Here is a 23,423-nt window from a genome sequence, read left to right on the forward strand (position 1 = left end):
GGCGGGGCGCGAGCTGATGACGCGTCAGCGCGCAAGCGCGCCGGGTGAGCTGAGCAGCATGGCGTCGGTGGCGCTGAGCGAGGCTGAGAAAGTCTACATCGTTCATGGCGTGCAGGTAGCGGTGGCGGCCGCGGGTGCAGGGTGCAGGTAGCACTCGGGGAAGAGGGGCGGGGCGGGGGCGGCTGCGTGGCCGAGACCGACGCTCCGAGGCCTCGTGCGGGCTGCGGCGAGCGTGCATCCCGCAATGCCTTGATTTCCACAGCTCTCGGGATGGAGGTTTCCTAGCCCGTCGGGGAACGACGGGCGTCTCCCGAGGCTGCTGCTTAGCGAAGGAATGTCCTTCTGGACCCCGCGCGCTGAGGGGCCTGCGCCTGAGACCCTGTAACCGGAATCCGGGTTGGACGTCTGCACGCATTGCACCGAGATAGACAGACAGACAGACAGACAGACAGACAGACAGATAGATAGATAGATAGAGGCCATGCACCCGAAGGGGGAGATCCCTTCAAAATATAAACTAACAGCGACCCCCTCCCTCTCACCCCCTAAAAGGTGTGTGTGGGGGGGAGAAGGGAATGCAGCTCAGTAGTAGAGTGCTTGCCTAGAATGCACAAGGCTCCTGTCATCCCAGGACTTGGGAAGTGGAGACAAGAGAATCGGGGGTTTAAGACCGGCTTGAGCAATAAAGACCCAGCCTCAAGAAAAATCACACTCACACATAGGTATGGCGTACAGAAGAGTGGGGAGTGATTCGGTTTTCCTTTGGCGGTGCTGAGAATTGAACCTCATGGTCTTGTGCGTGCTAGGAGACATTCTACCACAGCCCCATCCCCAGCCCTCCTTACCCTCCCTTTTTTTTGGAGGGGGTGGGTGGCTGGAACGGGGTCTTTGTATCTTAGGCAGGTGTGGAGCTCATTGTGTAACTGCATCAGTCCTGCCTTGGCAGAAGGCTGGGAACCCTGGCTGGGAAGATTATTATTATTTTTTTCTTCAAAGCAGACTATACACTGGTATAGTTGTTGATTTTCCTGTTTTAGCTTAGATTCCTGGATAGCTATAGTGAATTCCACAATGTGTGGTCATCCCTACTTTTGGACAATCAAGAGAAAGAGGTGAAGAGTGTTAACCTGGAGACTATCTGTTATTCTGCAAGCGTTCTTTCTCCCTGCAGTCGATCAGATTAAGGCAACCTGTTACCATTTAAACTCCTTAATGCAAGTGAAGGCTGTGGCCTTTTTTTTTTTTTTTTTAAACCATATGACATATCGTTATCTTCTGTGCTCCTTATAGAGTAGAAATACCAATATTTAGTCAATAGGTTGTGTAATAAACCCAAAACTCATTAGTTTTTCAGTTCAAGTTTAGGGATAGTGGGGTGTATGCAGAATGGTGTTATGAGGGAATGTTAAAGTGTTCATGGGGGGGGGGGAGATGTTGCTCCCTTTCAGTTTATTTTATTTTATTTTTCTGTCAGAAATGTGGTCTTCGTGATGACTGCATTAAAAGCTGTTGAGATTTAAGTTCTTCAGATTAAATGACCTGAAAGGGGGGAAAATGGGTTTATTTTTATTATGCCTTCAGTCATAATAGCTGTAGTGATCAGTGACTATCTCTGGTGATTGGTCTGCTGTTCTTTTGCCGGACTATATCCTTTCTCAGTGGCCACTTGCTGTCCAGCTTCCCCTCCATCTTGGTGCAATCTGCCCCCCCCACACCTCTGTACCTATAATTTTTCATGGTTTCTTCATTCCCTCTATCACACCATGGCCTAACAACTCTTTGCTTTTATGAGACAGGGTATCACTATGTACCCTTGGCTGTCCTGGAACTCATAGAGATTTACCTGCCTCTGCCTCCTGGGTGCTGGGAATAAAGGTGTGTGCCACCATATTGGGCTAGCCCACCGAATGTTAATTAGATCAGTGATCCAATTCCACTGAGAGAATTGGTCTGGGCCGCTCGTGGTTCATTACATAAAGACCTGTTCTCCCTTTGCGTGGCACGTCTTGGATTACATACCTACCTCTGGCCCGGTTGGAGGAGGGTAGTAACTCAGGAGGCCGCAACTCCAGAGCTATAAGCCCTGTGGGCTTTTCCCTGGTCTGTCTACTTACTGAGTGTTGTAACTGTGGCTTCATAGCCAAACTAGGTCATGGCTATTGATTAGGCTTTCAAAGAGCCTTTCCTCTTGGGGCTCTGTCAAAGCTATTTCATTTCTTTGTTCTTGGCTGTGAGAGGAAGACATAGCTCAGCTGATGTTCTCTGTATTTCTGCTCCTTTTCTGTGTCTTTGCCTTTTAGCTTAATCTTTTTATCTGGTCTTTATTGATAAGATTGAGATGTCAGCCATCAGTTGCTCAGTCTGACCATTCAGGACTAAAACTAGTCCCCAGCACATTTCCTATTTAGCCCTTTGCCCTTTCCATTTACAAACCCATGACACAGAAAGCTTGTGCCCCTGTCTGTGACCTTATCGAGCCACATCTTTTCAAAGGGATGCAGAGCTGCTCAGGAGGATTGGAAAGCGGAAATAACAATTGCCATCTCGTTGTACTTGACATTTCTTGGGCCTGGTCCTGCAGAGCTGGGCCAGATGAGGTGATATTATAGTAAGAGGATACTTAAATCTCAGTTCTCCTCTAAGAAATGCTGAGGTACTGGACATGTCAAAGCAAAGTAGATGGAGAGGTCACCCTCAAGAGCTACTTCTAGTCTGGAACCCTCCTGTGTATGTTGAAGTAGTAACACTGATTGCCTTGTACCACATCTGAGTAGCAGAGTTGTTGTAACAATGTGGGTAATAGCTATGCAAGTCAACGGGTGCAAGCCCAACGTCCAGAAGCCCTCAGTCTCTGCTGAGAAGGGCAGGGTCCATGCCATCATGATGCCCAGAAACTGCTCCCTTCCCTTCCCCTCCAAACTGGAGCCTTCAGTCTTTTAAGTATCCAATATATATAGATTGATCCCTTTGCCCCTCAGAATGTAATTAAATAGATTAAAAACCATGGTATGGCTTTAGGTGCTGGGCCAAGCCACGCAGGTCCAGACAGTTTCCTCAGCACTGTATAAGGAAAACTAGTTTTGTTTTGTTTTGAGACAGGGTTTCTCTCTCTAGCTTTGGAGCCTGTCCTGGAACTCAGTAGACTAGGCTGGCCTCAAACTCACAGAGATCCACCTGTCTCTGCCCCGGCCTAGTTTTTTTGTTAATGGGTTTTTATTATTATTATTATTCCCATTTCAGCGATGCACGGACAGGTTGTTTTATCCTCTTGAGTGTTTTCTGTTTGCTTTCCCTTTGAGGGACTAGAATATATATCATACTTGAGAGGAAAATGTGTAGGTTTCCCAGAAGGTTGAATTATTGACGTCTGGAAAGGCATAGTCAGATGACTATTTTTCTGATACCCATGCAGACCCATGTGGAGGTAACAAGTCACAAGAATGGTTAACAGGCTGAGGCTAGTATGACAGATGGTCACTGTTATGTTGTTAGATGGGAACATATAGCAGTGTTTGGATTTTTTTCTGTTTAACCTCTCAAAATAAATAGGCAGTTAACCTGACAGATTAAAGATAAGTTTTGGTAGCATCAACACCTTTGAGAACCTGATGAAGTTCTCAATTTTAATTATTTGTGTGGTTACATATTGAGGTTTAATAAGGATCCGGAGAAACAAATGCTGAATAGATGTTTATTCAGGGAGAAATAATTTACAACATAGACAGATGGACACCAGCAGGTTCCTGGTCCCAAGGATGCCTCTGGATGTACTTCTGTCCTGGTGCTGCAAGCAAGAGAGCTCCAGGGGCCCCTCCTCAGTCTTAGTTCCCCCAGGTAACGTCTGCCCCTGTTCCCACCCCAATGGGCGTGGTCTGTGCCACAGGTGTGGACAAAGTGAATATCTCACTACAGTTATATGCACACGTGAGTACAGGTGCCCCAGAAGCCAGAAGCATTGGATCCTTTGGAGCTAGAGCTACAGGTGGTTATAAGTCAAGTGACATAGGCACTGGGAACTCTATACAGGTCTAGAAAAGCAGTACGTGTTCTTAGTGGGCTATCTCTCCAGACCCTTTTTATTATTTTTCTTTAAAAAAAAGAAAAAAAAAAAAAACTGGGCAGTGGTGGCACATCATGTATTTAATCCCAGCACTGGGGAAGCAGAGGCAGGACATCTCTGTGAGTTCGAGGCCAGCCTAGTCTACAGAGCTAGTTCCAAGACAGGCTCCAAAGCTACAGAGAAACCCTGCCTTGAAAAACAAATCAACAAGAGGCCTGTTATTGGTGGGAAAGAGATGAGGAGGGGGCATGGAAAGGAACACAGGGCAAATAAAGTGGAGAGGAGTTACCCTGGGCTTATTTGACTTGTAGAGTCATAGTGACAGTCCATACACATGGAAAGGAAAATAAGTAATTAAGAGTAACTAGGATTCAGTGAGCCCTAACTGAAATATAAACAGTTACAAATGGGTTTGGTTTACAAGTGAAAATTGAGGGGGGAGGGCAAGAATGGAGAACATTGTTTCTAACTGTACTCCACTGGAAAGTTTATTTCTACAGGGAGAATAGTTAGCAGCCTTGAAACAGCTTATATACTGAGAATTTATGGAAGTAGGGGATAGATAATGACAGCCAGGTTTCTCCTTATCTCTCCCTCTAGAGAAAAAAAAAAGTTACAAATAAGAAAAATAACTTCTGGAATGAACTGGGCACAATAGATGGGAAATGAGCTATTGATTTGAACTCAAGGCTTCTTGATAGATAGGGAACGAAATGAAGATATATTAATCAGTGTGTGTGTATATTTCAGTTCTGTTTGCTGTGAGGGTTTAGAATCAGCGAACTTAGCTGTTCTTGAGTACTGTATGCCAGTAAGAGGAACCAGGGCTCCTTGGGTAAAAGGCAGGGAAAACTAACCAATGACCTGAACATTTTGTGTTGTCATAAATATGGAAGGCTTGAAAGAGCACAGAGCCAACCTAAAGGTACCAACATGCTTTGAGTGACAAACATTAAAGTCCAACATAAAATGGGTATCTATGTGTTGTGCAGTGGTAAGTAAACAACAGAAAACATAAATAGATGGGCGGAAGGGATAGGCAGCCCTGGACTCTGGGAGTCATCTTAGGCACTAGGGGTTAGAAAGGACAGGTGCGAGTTTGTAGGGTCCCCTCATCCCCTCAGCTAATGTTGGGAAAGCATTCAGAGTGCCTAAGGGAATGGGCATGGCTGTGTTGCCACAGAAACAAGCTCACCTGCATTAGTCTGTTGACTCTGTTTTAGAAGGTCAAGTATTCAGGCTGTACATAACAGGTCTTGTGAACTGAATTTGGGGTGAACAGGGTTCCAGTCAAGACAGTTGTGGTGTCTAGCTCTAGCAGAGCACAGCCTTGTAGGTTTGGAGAGGGGGTGTCTTCTTTATTAATTCTTTGTCAGTTTTTGCTTGTTTTTGTGCATGTGTTCTGTACATCAAAATACAGCCTGCCTTCGTAGTGAAACCCCTCTGGCATGAAACCCCAGCTTTGTGAACAATATCTATGGGAGAAGTCACTTGAGTCTCTTCCTTCATTAACCTGGTAGTATCGTTAGTAGTAATGAGGGCAGAATTGGTGTGACTCACTGAGAAAAATGGCAATTGACTGTATTTCTCCGGGGGAGGAAGGGAGTCTGTGAGTCTGGGATCACACTCTGAAACCTGTTGCTCCATTAGGAAGACCTTCGGGTGGATGGCCGTGGCTGTGAGGACTATCGGTGTGTTGAAGTAGAGACCGATGTAGTGTCTAACACCAGTGGATCTGCCAGAGTCAAGCTGGTAAGTTCAAACCCAGGTAGAGAGGGGGGTAAGCCTTAAGAGTCCGCTACAGGCCCTGCTGGCTGGCTTTGGGAGGGTGCACATTGGGCCTGGGGAGATCCCAGTCCCTAAGCCATTCTGGGAGGATGCATCTCTCCGGATCCACCCCTCATCTTAGAATACCTCCCCTCAAGCCACAATACCATACCTGTCTGGAAAAGGAGTGTGGTCGTTCCTGAGCAGGGACTCTTGTATGTGTCTGCAGGGTCACACAGGGTCACACAGACATCTTGTATGTAGACATCTAGTATGTGTCTGCAGGGTCACACAGACATCTTGTATGTATGTATCTGCAGGGTCACACAGATATCTTGTATGTATATGTCTGCAGGGTCACAGAGGGTCACACAGACATCTTGTATGTATGTGTCTGCAGGGTCACAGAGGGTCACACAGACATCTTGCATGTATCTGCAGGGTCACACAGACATCTTGTATGTGTCTGCAGGGTCACACAGACATCTTGTATGTCTATCTGCAGGGTCACCCAGACATCTTGTATGTATATGTCTGCAGGGTCACAGAGGGTCACACAGACATCTTGTATGTATGTGTCTGCAGGGTCACACAGACATCTTGCATGTATCTGCAGGGTCACACAGGGTCACACGGGCATCTTGTATGTGTCTGCAGGGTCACACAGACATCTTGTATGTATATGTCTGCAGGGTCACAGAGGGTCACATAGACATCTTGTATGTATGTGTCTGCAGGGTCACACAGACATCTTGCATGTATCTGCAGGGTCACGCGGGCATCTTGTATGTGTCTGCAGGGTCACACAGACATCCTGGTGGGAGTGAAAGCAGAAATGGGGACACCGAAGCTGGAGAAGCCAAGTGAAGGCTACCTGGAGTTCTTTGTGGACTGGTCAGTACCGCGCAGGCTGTTTTAAAGGAAAAGGGAAGGCGTGCTGGGGTTGCCACTTGGTGCTAGAGCACGGGGTTTAATCTCTGCACTCTCTGCCTCCCACTGGAAAGGAGGCTGAAAGAGGAAGATTCAGAAGGTGAACGGTGTCATGTTTGTTCAGCCACTCACTAATCTAGGCTGTGTTTACTCACCTGTAAAGAGCCAGGCCGTAGGAGAACCTGGCCTTGTTTTAATTACCTGGCTCCTGATAAGCTTTCTTTCTCTGTCTGAAAAGGGCCATCGGCTCGGAAGCGCAGCACACTGTCATTATAAGGGTTAAGTGAAATTGTAAATGGTAAGGTGCTTTGATGAACAGCAAGCAAGGGGAGTGTGGATCGTTGGGCCACAGCACCGTTTCTCTTCCTGCCCTTCTCTGCAGAGAACACATGCTTTGCATGGCAAGTGGGTCTAGAATCAGCCTGGCAAGCTGGTAAAGTGGGCATAACGCAGGCAGCAGACGTGCTGGGAAGAACCAGGGTTCTGTGTTGTATGCGTCAAGCCCTGGGCCAGACTGTTTTGCCTCAGTCTAACATGTGGTGATTGGGAATACTGAAAACAGAGCAGCTTCTAGACAGCAACTGACTCTCGTGAGATTCAGAAACCTTACTGCCTTTCCTCCTCTAGAATTGGGGGTTGTCAACTTTTTATTTATTTTATGCATATGGATATTTTACCCACGTATATATATCTGAGCACCACATGCATGCCTGGCACCGTTAGAGACCAGAAGAGAGCATCAGATGCCCTGGAGCTAAAGTTACAAATGGTTGTAGGTGCTGGGAATTGAACTTATTTCCTCTGAGAAAGCAGCAAGTGCTGTTAACCACTGAGCCTACTCTTCTAGCTCCTAGGATTGAGACTTTTATTGTATGGCCTCATCTCAACTTCTGTCCCTGACTTGCTTGCTTCTAGACGCTAGTGTTGACAACAGCAGGCCCTCTTTGTTGGAACAAACACAGTCCAGGAATGGAGTCCTGTGAGAGTTCTGAGTGCTTGTGAGAAAACGCCAAGAAAACAAGAGTCTCAGCTTCGTCAAAAGCACAGACTTGTTCCTGGAATGTGCTTTCATGCCCCCCAGGTGCAATGGGTAGGAGTGCGTTTACTTCAGATTATTTATTACAACTGGTGATTGCTATTTGTTTATGAGACTATGGAGAAACATGCTATTGTCACGTGCAGCCTGTCCTGATTATACACGGCTTGAACTCATGAGAGCTGATGCTCTGAATAAAGTTAGATACTGCATCCTCCCAGTTCTACCACCTCCAGAGCAGGAAACATTCTTAAGATCCCCTCCGACTTTTGCTGGGTCTAGGGGTGTTTGTGTGTGTGTGTATCCTATAGCTCCAAGATGTCCTCCACATTTGAGAGGAGACCATGGGACTCAGCAGGTGGTCGTACACATGGCTGAAGTTTGTCAGTTTTGTAGGCCCCACTCAGAGATTCTTCGCCTAGGACTTTTAGTGTGTGTGGTCACATACGCATCCTCTACTGTTGCATAGCTCAGTCTCCTCGAAGGAAAGCATAGCTGAAACCAGTTATCAAAGTCTCAGCACAGTGGCCACTGTGTCAGCCCTTCCCGCACAAGTGGGCCCATGTTTGTATGGTAGTTAATTTTCCCGTCTTCGTTTCCGGGCACGGGACCCCTGTGAGAGAAGACAAACGAAGTGTATAGAGAGGAGGTGCCTGCCCAGGGTCAGAGGGCCAGAGTGCGGCTCAGGTGTGCGTGACTCTGTGTCTTCCTCTTTCGCTCCTACAGCATAGGCCAGTCTAAGAAAGATGTTGAGCTTGGGAGGAATGATGTTTGTTCCTCTTTCTGGCCAGTTTTCTTTCCAGCTCTTCCATCCCCTTCTCCAACAGTCTCTAGTTGGGTTATCTTGGTGCCATCTCATCCTGCAGGTTGGGTGTACTGTAGCGGTGCAAACCCCCCCCCCCCCCTCCTTTGCTGCTGAAGGAAGCAGCATGTCTTCCTGGCCTCATCTGCAAATCCCATTGTTTACCGACAGAGGAGCTGTGATTGCTTTCCTTTTCCTCTCTTGTTTTCTGCCTCTCATCCTGGGCAGACCAAAGACATGCTGGCTACATTATAAGGGGTGCTTTACTCAGATGTGGGGTGCAGGAAAGGGAAGATTTCACTGGACACTGATTTGTGACCTTCTCCAAGACATATAAAATTATCTGTTCCTCCTCACCCCTGGGACTCACAGCAGCAGCCCAGAGGCTGTTGTCTTCATCCCAGTGAGTAAAGTTTAGTAGGGCTTGCTTAGCAAGTAGAAGATGAGTGTGGATGGCTGGTCCTGTTTTATCTTTTTCAAAGTCTGTGGCAAAACTGACAGGAGCCTGGTCCAGAGGGATGCCTAATGTTGAGGGACCACGGGCTCACACAGCCGAGGTACAGAATGAACCCCAACTCTGGCAGTCATGTTTTTGTGTGCGGCATCTGCCGGTCTCAGGGAACACTGCCTGGCACAGAGACACGTTGGCTGGCCGCAGGGTGGAATTCCTCTGTGCCACCGTAAGCTGGGTGTAAGACGCCCAGTGTGAGGAGATTGTGTCAGCTGCTCCCGCCCAGGGTTTTGAGTGAGGCAGCCTCACTGGACTGGCTGAGAATGGCTGTCCTCCCTTCTCAGTCTCCGAGGACTCACTAGGAGCTCCTGTTTCCAGGGAGGATGGATGAATAGTCTCAAGGCAGTGAATCCTAGCTTCTTTCCAAGGCTTAGCAAGCGGGGTTGGCCCTGGAGGCAGAGTCACACCCGTGCTCTCCGGCATGCCCTACTTTCTTCTTAGTCAGTCTTTCTCTCCTAACCCCCATGATTAAGCCCATGTTGAAATGCCTTTACTAAAACTTCCAATTCTTCTTAACTATAAATAAAATAAGAGGGGATGTAGCTCAGTGGTAGAGTGCCTGCCTAGAATCCGCAGTGAGGAGCTCAGGTACGTGAGTCAGTAAGCAATGGGACTCTTGTCTAGTACTCAAACAAAACAAAACTTCAGAGGAGACAGAAGCAGAGAAGGGTTTGTAACACAAGTTAGTTCGTTCCTTGTACCCTTATCAGTGCTTCTGGGGCTCCCTACGAGTCACAAAACCTCACTTGATGTAGACGATGACTCTGCCAGCTCCTGCAGGCTGCCATCTGTTCTCAAGCCTCACTTGAGACTTCAGAAGTCCAATCCCTTTCTTGCTGCCTAGAAAGCAGAAATGGCCCTTGGGTGCCTGTGGTGAGCCCAGCAGTATGCAAGCCTCACACTGAAGCGCTCCTGTGTGCAGGCTCTGACAGTAGCTCACCAGTGGGAGGCAAGAATTATAAGTGGTGTTGCCATGGAGCCCCCCCCCCATCACTCTGAGCCCAGCTTGATTTAATTCCTTATCAGCAGCTTGCAGGTGTTTGTTATTTAAGTACTCAGACGTACTGGTCTCTCAGAGCTAATTGCTTTTATGGTAACTCATTCTCTTCAGGTTTATCTCGGAATGGTAGTATAGACCTAGGTAGGCAATGGTCCTCACTGCCTCCTCAATCAGGCCTCCTCCCCCCCTCCATGATTTATTTATTTACTTGTATTTTCTGTACATTGACATTTTGCATGTCTGTGTGAAGGTGGAACAGGAATTACAGGCACTTATGAGCTGCCATGTGGGTGCTAGGAATTGAATTGAATCCTGGTCCTCTGGAAGAGCAGCAGCCAGTGCTCTTAACCACTAAGCCACCTCTCCAACTCCTGAAAGGATAACAAGTTTTTTGTTTTTTGGGTTTTTTTGTTTGGTTGGTAGGTTTGTTGGTTTTGGTTTTTCAAGACAGGGTTTCTCTGTATTGCTTTGGATCCTGTCCTGGAACTAGCTCTGTAGACCTGGCTGGACTTGAACTCACAGAGATCCACCTGCCTCTGCCTCCCGAACCCTGGGACAAAAGGCGTGCGCCACCAACACCCTGCTGGCCTGCTTCTTGGGAAGGCGAAACACCCTCACACCTTGGTATGTCTCGGCCTGTTAGAAAAGAACCAGCTACCCTGACCCAGCCCAACTCCAGCAATGCCAGGCTGCACTTACACTAATAGGGCAGCAAAATAGACCTCAAACCTCCTCATAGGTCTTTGCCTTGTTTGTAGTAACTGAGAAAAGCCCCCATTAAATGAGAAATCTTAAACTTAAAACTTGGTTTCCCTCTATAGCCAGAATTCAGCAGGCTGCTTGTTAGTCACTTGAGCTGCCACTAGGTGGCAGACCCTTTGGGTGGAAGTTCACCTGCTGACTTTCTCTCAGAGCTTTTGGACCTCGGAAAGGCTTGGGTTTTACTTGGAGAATTCAGGAGAATGTTTGTCACACCTGGGTTTCAATATGCCAAGTATCCGTTAGTTTCCTGTGTGATCTTAACTGGTTTTCAGTATGATTGTGTGTATTTTTCCCTAGCACAGAGCCAGCCTTTGAAACCTGGTGGGTGGAGCTGTCCTTTGCCTGTCAGGAGAACACCGTTCTTGGCGGAAGGGCTGGGCATGGTGACAAAGCAGAGAGATGGCTTAGAACGCCACCTAGGTTGTTTGTACTGGGTCTCTAGGGCCGATGACATAATTAGCAGAGACATCAGAGGTTATAAAGCAAGGTTGAGAATGGGCTGCTGTTCTCGCCATCCTGTATGTGTGGAAGGTTTGCAGTCTCAGAAATGAGAGTGTGTACACACAGGAGCCGGCCATTCTCTATGTGGCCTGTCCTGTCCCCAGGCTGTGTAGATTTTTCAGGCTATATCAGTTAGGAGGAGCCACAGTGGACTCAGAGTCTGGAGTGCCACTGCAGGTAGACAAGCTTTGAGCTCACCCTCCAGTTATGCAAGAGATATGCCAGCAGAGCGAGGTAGAGGGGACAAATAGGAGGGTGGGGAGGGACTGGAGCATGCTTTCTGGGGGGGGGGGTTCTGAGTTGGTTTGGTAACTCATAGCATTTGGTTTTATGACCTTCTGTGATGGTGCATGTAAACAGGCCTGGAAATACCAGCCTTTGCATGTGTTTCTCCCTCCCTGCCTCCCTCCCTCTCTCTCTCTCTCTCTCTCTCTCCCTCCCTCTCCCTCCCTCCCTCCCTCTCCCTCTCTCTTTCTCTCTCTCAACAGAGGTTTTCATTAGACCTTCTTTCTTTGACCATAACTGCTGTCTCATAATAAGTCCCATGACTAGAATACCCTTTTGATACCAGAGGCAAAATGCAAATCTCAAGGCAAAGCTAATCTGAGCTCACACTTGAAGCTGAGCTCCTGGGCACATCAAGGGGGCTGCTGGCAAGGCCTGAAGTGCCTGCCTGAGTTAGACCCTTAGCGCCCTGTGACCCCCAGCAAGCTGTGCAGCCTGTCTGACCCCTCTCGTTACGTAAACTGTGTCAGAGGTTAAGGGTGTAGCTCTTTGGTAAAGAGCATTCCTGGCATTTGTGAAACCCCAGTGTTATTTCCCAATACCATGGCAAAATAAAGATAAGACCATTGGTGCTGCCTAGAATTTCTGTGAGGACAAAACGGCCTGGTACGTTCGCGGTGCTAAGCGTGGTAGCACATAGTAAACATGTGTAATTGAGACAGCCTGTAAGGGTAGTTTCTGTTATGTGGTGTGTGCTTTATTTTTCCAGAGGATTTTTTTGAAGACAAGGTCTTGCCAGGCAGTAATGGCGCACACCTTTGATCCCACACTTGGGAGGCAGAGGCAGGCAGCCTGGTCTACAGAGTGAATTACAGGACAGCCAGGGCTACACAGAGAACCCTGTCTGGAAAAGCCAAAAAAAGAAAAAAAGAAAAAAGAAAGAAAGGAAAGGAAGGAAGGATGGATAAGGTCTTACTTTGTAGCCCTGGTCGGTCTGGAACCCACTCTGTCCACCAGGCTGACTAAATTCACAGAGTCACCTGCCTCTGCCTTCTTGGGTGTGGGTATTAAAGGTGTGCACCGCCATGCTCCACACCAGGGAGATTGGAGCGCCTTTAGACAGGCCTGGGAAATGCCAGGGTCTCCCTTGTTGAGTGTGTCACTGTTGTTTGGCCCTTGGTCTGGGCACATGCCCTTACCTGGCTAGTGCCTGTGAGATGTTTGATTTTTATCCCTTGGACAAGGTCTCTGTGGCCTTCTCCTCTGTGCTCAGGTGTTGCAAGGGTCCCTCCATTGTGCCCCACTGATGGACGGAACTTTCATCTCTCCGCTCTGCTGTACCCTTTGCCGGGATACAGTTACTCTGCCCCTCCCCTTTGTTTTTATTTTATGTGTGTGGATGTTCCGCGGAGGCCAGAAGAGATTGTCAGATCCCCTGAGACTGGAGTTACAGGTAGTTGCAAGCAGCCTTGTGTGTACTAGGAAAAGAACCTTCTGTTGGTTTTTTGTTGTTGTTGGTTGGTTGGTTTGTTTTCTGAGACAGGGTTTCTCTGTATAGTCATGGTTGTAGAAGCCTCTAATCTGTCTTTCTGCCTGATTGTGAGCTATGCTAAAAGAATGATGTGTTTGAAAATAAAAGGCTATTTTAAATAGGTAAAAATTTACTTTAAATTAGCTTAGTCCTAAAGAAACAATGGGGCCTGGCTTTGTGGGCAGATGGGCATAGATAGCTGAACTGGGGAATCTGTGAACAGTTCCCAGGGCTGTGGATGTGCCTGCTGCGTTCAGTGCACATAAGAAGTGAGGGCAAGCATCTCTGATTGGTTTGTGCACATAGAGACAGGCCTGTGTGATGTGCCCTGAGGCTGCCTGATGTTGAAGCCAGAAACAGGCTGTGTGCTGCTGGCCGTGCAAAGGTGCAGTCCTTGGTCTTGGCTGTTTCTCCTCAACAGAGTTGCTTTTTGCCGCTGTACCTGAGGCTGGCTGAGAGTTTTGGAAATCACCGCATTGCGATGGTGGCAGTGAAATTTCTTCCATGTTTTTAAATGTGGGTCCTACTTGCTGATAGTATAAGGGATAAGCAGGTAATTAGAGAATCAGAGTTATACAATTAATCACTAAGTGAGATTCCTTTCACCATTAAATAGATGGTGTGGGCCCAGCTGTGGCTACCAATGCTGGTGTTGCTCTCCCAGAGCCCATCTCTCCTCTTGCTGTGTTGATAGCTACTTTCCTGGGATGTGCAGCTTCTTGACCCTCCAGAATAAATGGTATATATCCACATATATTCCCACCACTCCCCCATCCGACTTCCCCAGTGTCCAGCTTGCCATGCAGGCACGCACTGACCCCTGCCAGCTTGTCAGGAGTCAGGATGCTTCTGTAGATGACTTTGTCAAGCCTGCGCTGAAGTTGCCGGCCCCTTACCTTTCTTACTGCCAGGTGAGTAATGTTTACTGACCTCACAGATTTAACGGGCTGATTAGTGTGGCTGCAAAACTCTCAAAAAGTCCTATAATGCCTTTGAGTCGTGAACTCTAGTTAATTCTTTGTTGAGGTAATTGGGCATAAGTATCAAGAGTCCAAATAGGATTTCTTTTTTCCCCTCTCTCCTGAAAAATGCCAAATGACATCAAGTACTTATCAGGTCAGCAGTATCCTCATGCTTTCACTCGCTTTCCTAACTTCTGGTCTCTGTCCTGCTGCCATATGTATTTTCTAAGTCGTTCCAGAAGGGCCTGACCCTGCACTGAAAGCCAGGGCTGGTGTGGAGAGTGAGAGACCTCTCTACACCATACGTCACAGTTGTGAGGCGTCCTAGCTTCACAGGCCAGCCAGAGAAGCGTGTTCATCTTACTCTGAAGATAAGAGTTCATCATACCGGCTGAGGTTCACATTACCACCAATCTCTTCCTCCTTGGCAGAAGAAGGACTGTTGAAGGCCTGTCACACCCCCCGGCAGGTGCAGGGCTAGGCCATCGCACATACCTGTTGGCCCCCGAGGCAGCTGTACTGCCATTTTCTCTGTCAGTGACTTCACTTTTTCCCTTGTGCAGGCTGCCCCTTGGCCCTTGGTGACATCCTTTGTGCTGGCTCTCCAGCATTCCTCGGAGAACAAGTTCCTTGTGTTTGTAGAGACTCACGTGGCTTTTCTGTTTCTGTCTTGTATAGTTCAGCCAATGCTACCCCAGAATTTGAAGGGCGAGGAGGTGATGACCTTGGCACAGAGATCGCTAACACCCTGTATCGGATATTTAACAACAAGAGCAGCGTAGACTTGAGCTCCCTCTGCATCAGTCCTCGGGAGCACTGCTGGATCCTTTATGTGGATGTGCTGGTGAGTCACCTTGCATCCAAGACCCATTGGCTTCTTTCCTCTTCATGGAGGCATGTTTTCAACCTCTACCGTCAGATTATTTGAAAAGAGATGGTCTCCGGTAATAATCTTTTATTTACGAGACAAATACAAAACATTAATGAGTGAGTGGTACATATAACACCATTCTATAATAAAGTTGTAGGCAGAGCAGAGTTGTACCTGAAATCACCCTTAGGCGTTATAAGGGAATTTAAATGAGGACCCTATGGTTGGTACCAGACAGATGTTAATTTAGTGAGTTGCATGCATTTTCAGGTGAGTAGACACTAGAGACCCAAAGAAGAAAAGGAGCTAGACCGTCATCTCCAATCAATGGTAAAATGAAATCCACAGAAGTAAAGAACTCGCTGGGCAGTTGTGGCACACGCCTTTAAGCTCAGCACTTGGGAGGTAGGGGCAGGTGGATCCCTGTGAGTTCGAGGCCGGCCAGTGCAAGGCGGTTGCCTGTTCTTGGCCTCTGAGGGAAGAGTGAGCCAGGCTCCAGGCCTCAGCTAGAAAGGAGTTTTTCCAAGTGAGGCTGGAATAGGAGATTGAGTACCCTGTTCCTCGTTCCTGATTAGGACATAGGTACTCTCCTGAAATCACTGCTGCTCATGTTTTTGGATTCCATGTAAATAAACATGAACGAAGATGGCAGGACGTGGTAAGAACAAGGCTTCCTGGGGGTTAGAGACTGCTGTGCTGTGATGCCAGGAAGAGCCCTGGGTTTACTTCAGTGTAGCCCTCTTAGAACTCACCCAGGGCTTAAGTGCAGGAGCTGACCCTCGGGAATGTGTGCTGGGTGTTTTACTCAAAAAACCCGAGGAAAGGATCCAGTTTTTAATTCCAGAATTACATTTTCATTTTGGCCTTAAGAATGTGGCCAACAATAGGTATTTCTGTACAGGTAGATGTTATTAAGGGTCTTTCTCAGGAGGGATGATGAATGCATAAATACATAAAATATCATGCCCATCAAAACCGGAAGGAGAGATTCATGACTTCCCAACACGTGACTTCTCCATCTCCTTGAGGAGTCTGGTCATCAGCTTTTTTCCAGTACCTCGGACAGAGGCTTCCTGGGCGTATAGATTTGCCGCTTCCGTGTGGTGTGAGGTGTGTTCCAATCTCACTTGCGAGAGTCTGCCAATGGTAGACCCTGGGTTTTATGATTCAAGTTCAATGTGTGGTGTGGGCCAGGTCTGAGCACTGGGCATGTGTCTCGTAAATCACATGCTAGTGGTGTCCCTGACTCTGTACATGTAATATTCTTTGTTGGTCATCTGATAGCAAAGGCTAAAGTGAGTCTTGCATTATAGCTGGGAGCCATCTGTGGCAGAAGTAAGTCAGCCACCACTTGGGTAATGACCTGACCCTACTGCTTGTGAGAACCTTGTCTCTTCAGCACGGTAATGGAGACCGTGTGTGTGTGTGTGTGTGTGTGTGTGTGTGTGTGTGTGTGTGTGTGTCTTCAGCACGGTAATGGAGACCGTGTGTGTGTGTGTGTGTGTGTGTGTGTGTGTGTGTCTCTTCAGCACGGTAATGGAGACCGTGTGTGTGTACACGTGTGTACGTGTGTGTGTGTGTACACGTGTGTACATGTGTGTGTGTACACGTGTGTACGTGTGTGTGTGTGTGTGTACACGTGTACCTGCAGCTGTGAAATAGCAGCACTGCAGTTAGGGAGCATGTTATGCTCCTCATGGTTTGGCTAGTCAAAGAGGGCAGCCCACCTTATCTTTATTTAACCAATTTATTTATTTATTAATGCTTTTTTTTTTTTTTTTTGAGGGGGTGGGGGAGTCTCACTCTGTAGTCCTGGCTGTCCTGGAACTCACTATGTAAACTGTGCTGGCCTCATATTCACGGAGATTCGTCTGCCTCCTGGGTCCTGGGATTATAGCTAGGACCTGCCACGCCTGGTTTCACATCTTTATTTTTTAAATATGCATTCAGCATGACTTAGGAATCTGTTTCTCAGCTGGGTTACTGCTGAGTGATAAGTAATGCTGACTTTTTCTTCCCTCTCTGTGCTTGTCTCCCAGCTGCTGGAGTGTGGTGGGAATTTGTTTGATGCTATTTCCATTGCTGTGAAGGCTGCTCTCTTCAACACAAGGTGAGTCTCCCTAAAAACCAATCCTGCGGGCCTGTGTGGAACTTACCATGGAACACTGGCAAGGAAACTCTACTAACGTGGTTTTAGTGTTGAAAGAGATGGATGATACCTAATTGTTAAGCTCCAGGAAAGAGATTTTGTAATCTAAAACTAAGTAAGATACATATATATTTTTGTGTTTATTTTTTTATCGTTTTCATTGGTCAATGTGTACTGTGTAAACAGTACTAGGAAACCAGAGATTCAAAAAAGTACACCCTAGCTTCAGGTTGTCTTATTACAGGGTGGGCTCTGAAAATTTCCTTTCCAGTTGCTCATGCCCCATTTCTACCAATAGCACCTAGCACACGGGTGCCCACACGGTCCTTGGTTGTGTGTATGAATGTTCTAGGAGGGGAGCAACTTGGTTTTAGTTAAGAACAACGGTTCCCCCGCGTGGTTTCCTTTCATAAATAGGCTATGAATGCACAGGGAGGTAAGATTTGTGTTGACATCTCTTTGACTATCTCTGTGAAGAGAGTCTGGCAGCTGAGTAACTGTGTGGGTGGATGTGTGTTCACTTCCTGAGGTACCCTGGGGTACAGTGATGGTTAAAGACTTGTGATTGAGGCTGTTACGGCAACCAAATTGGTAGAGAGCTTGAGAACCTTGCTTCAGTTCCCAGAACTCATTTTAAAATGCTAGGCATTGGGGAGGTGGGGTGTGTGTGTGTGTGTGTGAGAGAACCAGGGCACTGGCCTCTAATCCTATGCAGGAACTCCCAGCCAGCCTTCCTGAGTCAGCAAACTTACGGTTCCAATGAGAGACCCTGTCAGAAAAATAAGGTAGAGATCAAGCAAGATACCTCTGACCTCTACACATGTGTAAGCATGCACACCATACACACTAAAGAAAACTTTGAATAAGCGAGCAAATACGTTTATTCTGGAACGTCCCTCATGGTTTTTTATGGTGAAAGTGGAACAACCTGAATCTCATAACTCTGGAGAATAAAATGCACTCAGCAGCATCTGCAGAGGCTTGTGAACAAGGAAAACTACTCAAAATGCACACAGCAGCATCTGCAGAGGCTTGTGAACAAGGAAAACTAGTCACTACGTGCGGCTTTCACATCCTGTTGTATGGCTGGTCTACGTTGATTATGGCTGTTGTGTTTGGTGTGTCTGGGAATTTTCTAATGGTCACTATCTTTAGTTTTCAGTGCTGGTATTATGGTCAGTGTAACACACAGAGACCCTTTCTGTTGTGTCAGCTTCAGAACAATAAAAAGAAAGTTAAATAAGAATTTGCAAGATAAAGTATTTGTGAGACTTGGACCTTTAGTGTCCTCTACCCAACTGTGCGCTGTGCCACTGGACTCTGTTAGACCTTCTGAGACGTGGTCCAGACGATCCACCATGATGAGAGTTTGCATACTGGATCACACCACCACCACCACCACCAGCAGCCAGGCTTTGTCGAAAAGGGAAAGGAGGTTGTCCTCAGAAGTGGCTTGAGCCTCTGAGATGAGTCATCTTTGGCTAGCTGGTTCCCATGGGTGCCAGGGAGTTAAAAGCTGATTTGCTGTGAGGAAATCCTGGGGAAATGGATATCAGCTTGTGAAACCTAGCTACCCAGATCATGAACAGCTGTCTGTCAGTCTCACCCTCAAGCAGCAAGGAGCAGTGACCCCATGATGCCCTTAGACAGAGGACAGAAAGACCTTGGAACCCTCCAGAAGAGTTGGTGTCACTCTGTCTTCCCCAACCCCCTGCCTGTGTTGGGCCCAAAGAATTAAGAAATGAAAAGCTCTCTCTCCTTCCCTCTCTCTCTCCCTCCTCTCTGTCTCTCCCTCTCCCTCCCTTCCCCTCCCTCTCTCCCACCTCCGTCCTTCCCCCTCCCCCCACCTCTCTCTCCCTTCCCTCCCTCTCCCCTTGCCATGCCCCCCCCACCCCAGCCTGGCATATCAATCCCATTTCAAACTGCTTACTGCACAGTTCAAATAGGATGTTATTTATTGCTCTTAGCCCCTGGCTCAGAAGCTCTAGCCTTAACTTTTGACAGGTCATGAGGATATAAACAAGACTGAGTTAGCGAAATTCCTGCTTGTTAAAAAAAAAAAAAAAAAAATTCAACTCCTGATCTCAAAAAATGTATGATTCCTCCTTCCAGTAGATGAAATTTCAGTCATGCCTCTGTTTCCAGGATACCAAGGGTCCGTGTTCTGGAGGATGAAGAGGGGGGGAAGGACATCGAACTGTCTGACGATCCTTACGACTGCATCCGACTGAGCGTGGAGAATGTGCCCTGCATTGTCACTCTGTGTAAGGTGCGAGCTTGTCTCAGCATCCCCGCCTTTCACGGGAGGTGGGCCTCCCCCTGCCCTAGGCTGTTGAGATGAGGCTGTAGTTGTGCAAACCATACAGATGTAGCTTTAACCCTAATCTAATAATACAGTTCCATTAGGTGCAGATGAGTCCCAAGAGAAGTCTGCTTCATTAGAGTAGAGCTGCCCTGCTCCCTCTGCAAGCTCTGCATTCTATTGCACTGAGCGTTTTCCATTAACCCCCTCTACCCCGGAGTCCGAGGTAGCTGAACACTGGTAGATTCTCAAACAGTATTCCTCTGAGGACCCTGATATCCACATGCAGGAACTGAGAGGCTTGGGACCAGTCCTAGGTGTCACATGTCAGGTATGGTTTTCCACAAAGCCCAGAGGTTTTCTGACATCTGGCATAGCCTCGGGCCTGTGTTGGCTGGGATTGTGACTAACTCCACAAGAGACTCGTTATATAAAAATGAAGCTGAGCCAGGTGCGGTGGCTCGGTCTATAATTGCAGAACTCAGTAGGTAGGGACAGGAGGGCTCCTGCAAGCTTGAGGCCAGCCTAGCCTATGTATCAGTACCTGGTCAGCACAGCTGCACAACAAAGACCTTGTTTCAAAACAAACAACAACAACAAAAAACAAATTTCAGCCACTTAATTCCACTGCAAGTAGAACAGAGCTCTGAGGGTGGCATTGTTTTGCTTCCCTTAGCTTGGCTTCTGGATTCACTGTTGGAGTGAACAAGGTATAATGTGGCCTTGCATACACATTTCTTGCCGGTGTACCCTGTCGGAAAGCCTAGTGGCCTCTGCCCTAATGAGCTGTCTGTTTCCCCACACCCCTTGTTTCCATTTTGTCTTTTTATTATATTATTTGCATAATGGACCATATTCACAGTGTTGAACATTCCTTCCAGCATTTTCCAAACGAGCAGAATTTAAACGAGACCTGAAGTGAGCCATGCACGTGCAGCCCTTGCAGGCTTTCTGTCTGGGGAATCTGGGATCTCTGGTCTGTTCACACGTGTGTTAAACAGCCCCGGTCTTGCAGATTGGCTGCCGGCATGTGGTGGATGCTACACTTCAAGAGGAGGCCTGCTCCTTGGCCAGCTTGCTGGTGTCAGTGACCAGCAAGGGAGTCGTGACCGGCATGAGGAAAGTGGGGAAGGGAAGCCTGGACCCTGAGAGCGTCTTTGAGATGATGGAGGTAAGTCCATGGTGTCGGGCAAGCCTGCCAGCCTGGCCAGGGGACTGTTCGGCTTCCCACCTCTTCATTATTCATGTGTCTCCCCCGTTCACACCCAGGCCCCCAGCTTGGTGCTGGGAGAGCAGTGGGTAGGGATTTGGGCTGGGGTTTATCTTCAGCAAGTCTCTGCTCCTCTGGTCCCCGGTGGCTGCACTTTGGTCTTCGGGTACTGACTTTGACCATGCAAAGAGTCACATGACCGTATCACAGGATGAGGACTTGTTCTTCGTCCAGAAAGAGTGTAGACAGGAGCAGCACTAAGGAGTGGCCCATCGCAGGTTCCTCACAACCTGGAAGTATTTGGGGGAAAGCTAGCAAGGCTAGTCTCTGAGCAACAAAGGACGTTCCGAACACCTGCGAGCCAGGACTCCAGGCATCCCAGCTCAAGGGCAGGGCAGGCAGAGCACTTCTCATTTGTTATTAAAGCCAACAAAACGTGACGTGATGTTTGCAGTTACAACAAGAGAGCACACCTGGCGTCATGTCTTACCATCTTCCAGGCCTTGGTCTCTCTCACAGAGACAGTGTAGACGAAGGGTCTTCCCTTCGTGCCCTTGCCTTCAGCTGCATTCACTTATCATAGTTGATGCAATTTTTTATAGAAGGCCACCTGCGGGGAAAACATACCGGACTCTGCTCGGTCCGTGTAGTTCATAGGTTTCTTACACAGGCTTCCACATCCAGGTGTAGGCTGTGCATTCCAGCTCAAGGCTACAGGTGTCTCCTACAGGGTGGGAAGGATGGCTGCCTAAGCTACGCCAAGGGTATGAAGGGCGGGTGGGGAGCAGGTGTGCCATCGCCCCATACGTGGTCAGTGCCCATCAGCTCTTGTTCTCTGCTCTTTAGCAGCCTGGGTTTGGGTTTCTCTGCATGCCGTTAGAGTGCACTAGGAGACTCACAAAAGACCCCTTTAGATAAGAGGGGCTCACACCTTCCCTTAGGGCTCACCCCAGAGGACCTGATGGGAAATCCGGGCGTTTTAAACAACAGCAAAGGTTTATTGTATGCTACATGCCAGGAACTGTTCTTAGTGCTCTTCCCGGTCTGTTATCCTCCATAGTTCACACTTTGTGAGATGAAGAGCCTGAGGCACGTAGAGGATAAACGGGTCTCCCCGGAGTCCTGTGGCTATGCGCCAGGGCTGTCAGCCTGGATTTGCCATGAGTTTAGGGCCAGGCCTTAGGTGGCTGGGAAGTTGGAGCCGAGGTTGCCCTGACTTTGGGAGTGAGATCTGCAAACGTGTTGGGCAGATGTTGTAAGTGCCTGGTGGTTAAGTGAGAGCCTCTGAGCACCTCTGCGGGCGTGCCCTTCACTCTCCGCCCCTGCTGCCCTTGCTCCCACCTTCATTTGCATGAATGATCAGACCATTTACTTCCTAGAGTTAGACATCTTTGTAGTGTGGGGTGCCTGCGGTGTGTTTGCATATTGTGGGGGTGGGGGCTTCCGATCAGTCTGTGCCTCACCAGCAGGTGGTGACCGCTGTTGTTTTTTGGTTTTGTTTTTTGTTTCCTTTTGTTTTTTCCTTTACTCCTTGTTGTTTGGGGGCCAACCCAGATCCCAAGTAAATATGTGGAGTCTTCTATTACTTATAAATGCCCGGCCTTAGTGTGGCTTATTTCTAGCCAGCTTTTCTAAAACTATCCCATCTGCCTTTTGCCTCTGGGCTTTGATCTTTCTCTATTCCATACACTCTTTACTTCTTACTCAGTGGCTTGCTCTGTAGCTGGGTGCATGGCCCCTGGTTTTTCTCTCCTCCTCCTCTTTCTCCCGGATCTTCTCTCTCTCATTTATCCTCTCTGCCTGCCAGCCCCTCCTGTTTCTCTCTCCTGACTAGCTATTGGCCATTCAGCTCTCTGTTAGACCAATCAGGTGTTTAAGCAGGCAAAGCAGCACAGCTTCACAGAGTTAAATAAATGCAACATAAAAGAATGCAGCGCGTCTTTGCATCCTCAGCTGACATTCCATGACACTCTGCCCTGTCCCTGTCATCCTACAGAGCAGCAAGCGAGTGGGCAAGGTGCTGCACACGTCCTTGCAGAGCATTCTGCACAAGGAAGAAAGCCTGGGCCCCAAGAGGCCGAAAGTCGGGTTCCTGGGATGATTTCTCTCCAGTCCCGTGGTGGACACTGGTTATTTCACTTTTCCATTGAAACTGGTTTGTACATATTTTTCTTAATTGTTAAAAATTTAAGTCAACATTTGTACATGTAAAAATAAAGTCTATTTTGTGGTCTGGTTTGGCATTGCTAGCATCTCCAGCCTTATACCGTGACTCCATCCTGTTTAGCAGTCTTCTGCTGAGAATGACGTTGAAAAGAGTTGCTGTCCTCCAGAGAGCTGCCTGCTTTCCAAGGCACAAGAGGACGGTGCAAACCCTGAAATAAAGACCGTAGAAACTAGGTGCCTTGGCATATACTAGTAACACTGGCACTGGGAAGGATTTCAAGCTTGAGGCTACTTAACAAGATCCAGTCTCCAAAACAGATTCCTTGAAGAAAGTGATTTAAGGAAATGGCTTGTGGTAAGTATTTTGTGAATACCTTTTCTTCTTCTTCTTCTCCTTCTCCTTCTCCTTCTTCTTCATCCTCCTCCTTCATCATCATCATAATAAAGCTTTCACAGTGAGAATCACAAATTTAGATGTGGTGGCACACACTTTCAATCCCAGAACCTGGGAGGTAGAGGTAGATAGATTTCTATGAGTTTGAGGCCAGCCTAATCTGCATAATGAGTTCCAGCCCAGCCAAGGATACGTGGTGAGACCCTATCTCAAAAAGGAAGGAAGGAAGGAAAGGAAGGAAGAA

The 23,423-nt window shown here is 47.8% G+C and overlaps 1 protein-coding gene across 1 annotated transcript; it reads left to right on the forward strand.

The window, feature by feature from the left end:
* The first annotated feature begins 42 nt into the window (after window positions 1–42).
* On the forward strand, window positions 43–22,871 carry Exosc7 (exosome component 7). Its single transcript, XM_051202968.1, has 8 exons — window positions 43–115; window positions 5,711–5,812; window positions 6,627–6,721; window positions 14,766–14,931; window positions 16,998–17,068; window positions 19,253–19,376; window positions 20,425–20,580; window positions 22,616–22,871. Exons 1-8 carry the CDS (start codon window positions 59–61, stop codon window positions 22,718–22,720), a joined length of 876 nt encoding a protein of 291 aa, XP_051058925.1. The 5' UTR covers window positions 43–58; the 3' UTR covers window positions 22,721–22,871.
* Window positions 22,872–23,423: the final 552 nt, after the last annotated feature.

Source organism: Phodopus roborovskii, unplaced genomic scaffold, assembly GCF_943737965.1.
Source record: "Phodopus roborovskii unplaced genomic scaffold, PHOROB, whole genome shotgun sequence".
NCBI lineage: Eukaryota > Metazoa > Chordata > Mammalia > Rodentia > Cricetidae > Phodopus > Phodopus roborovskii.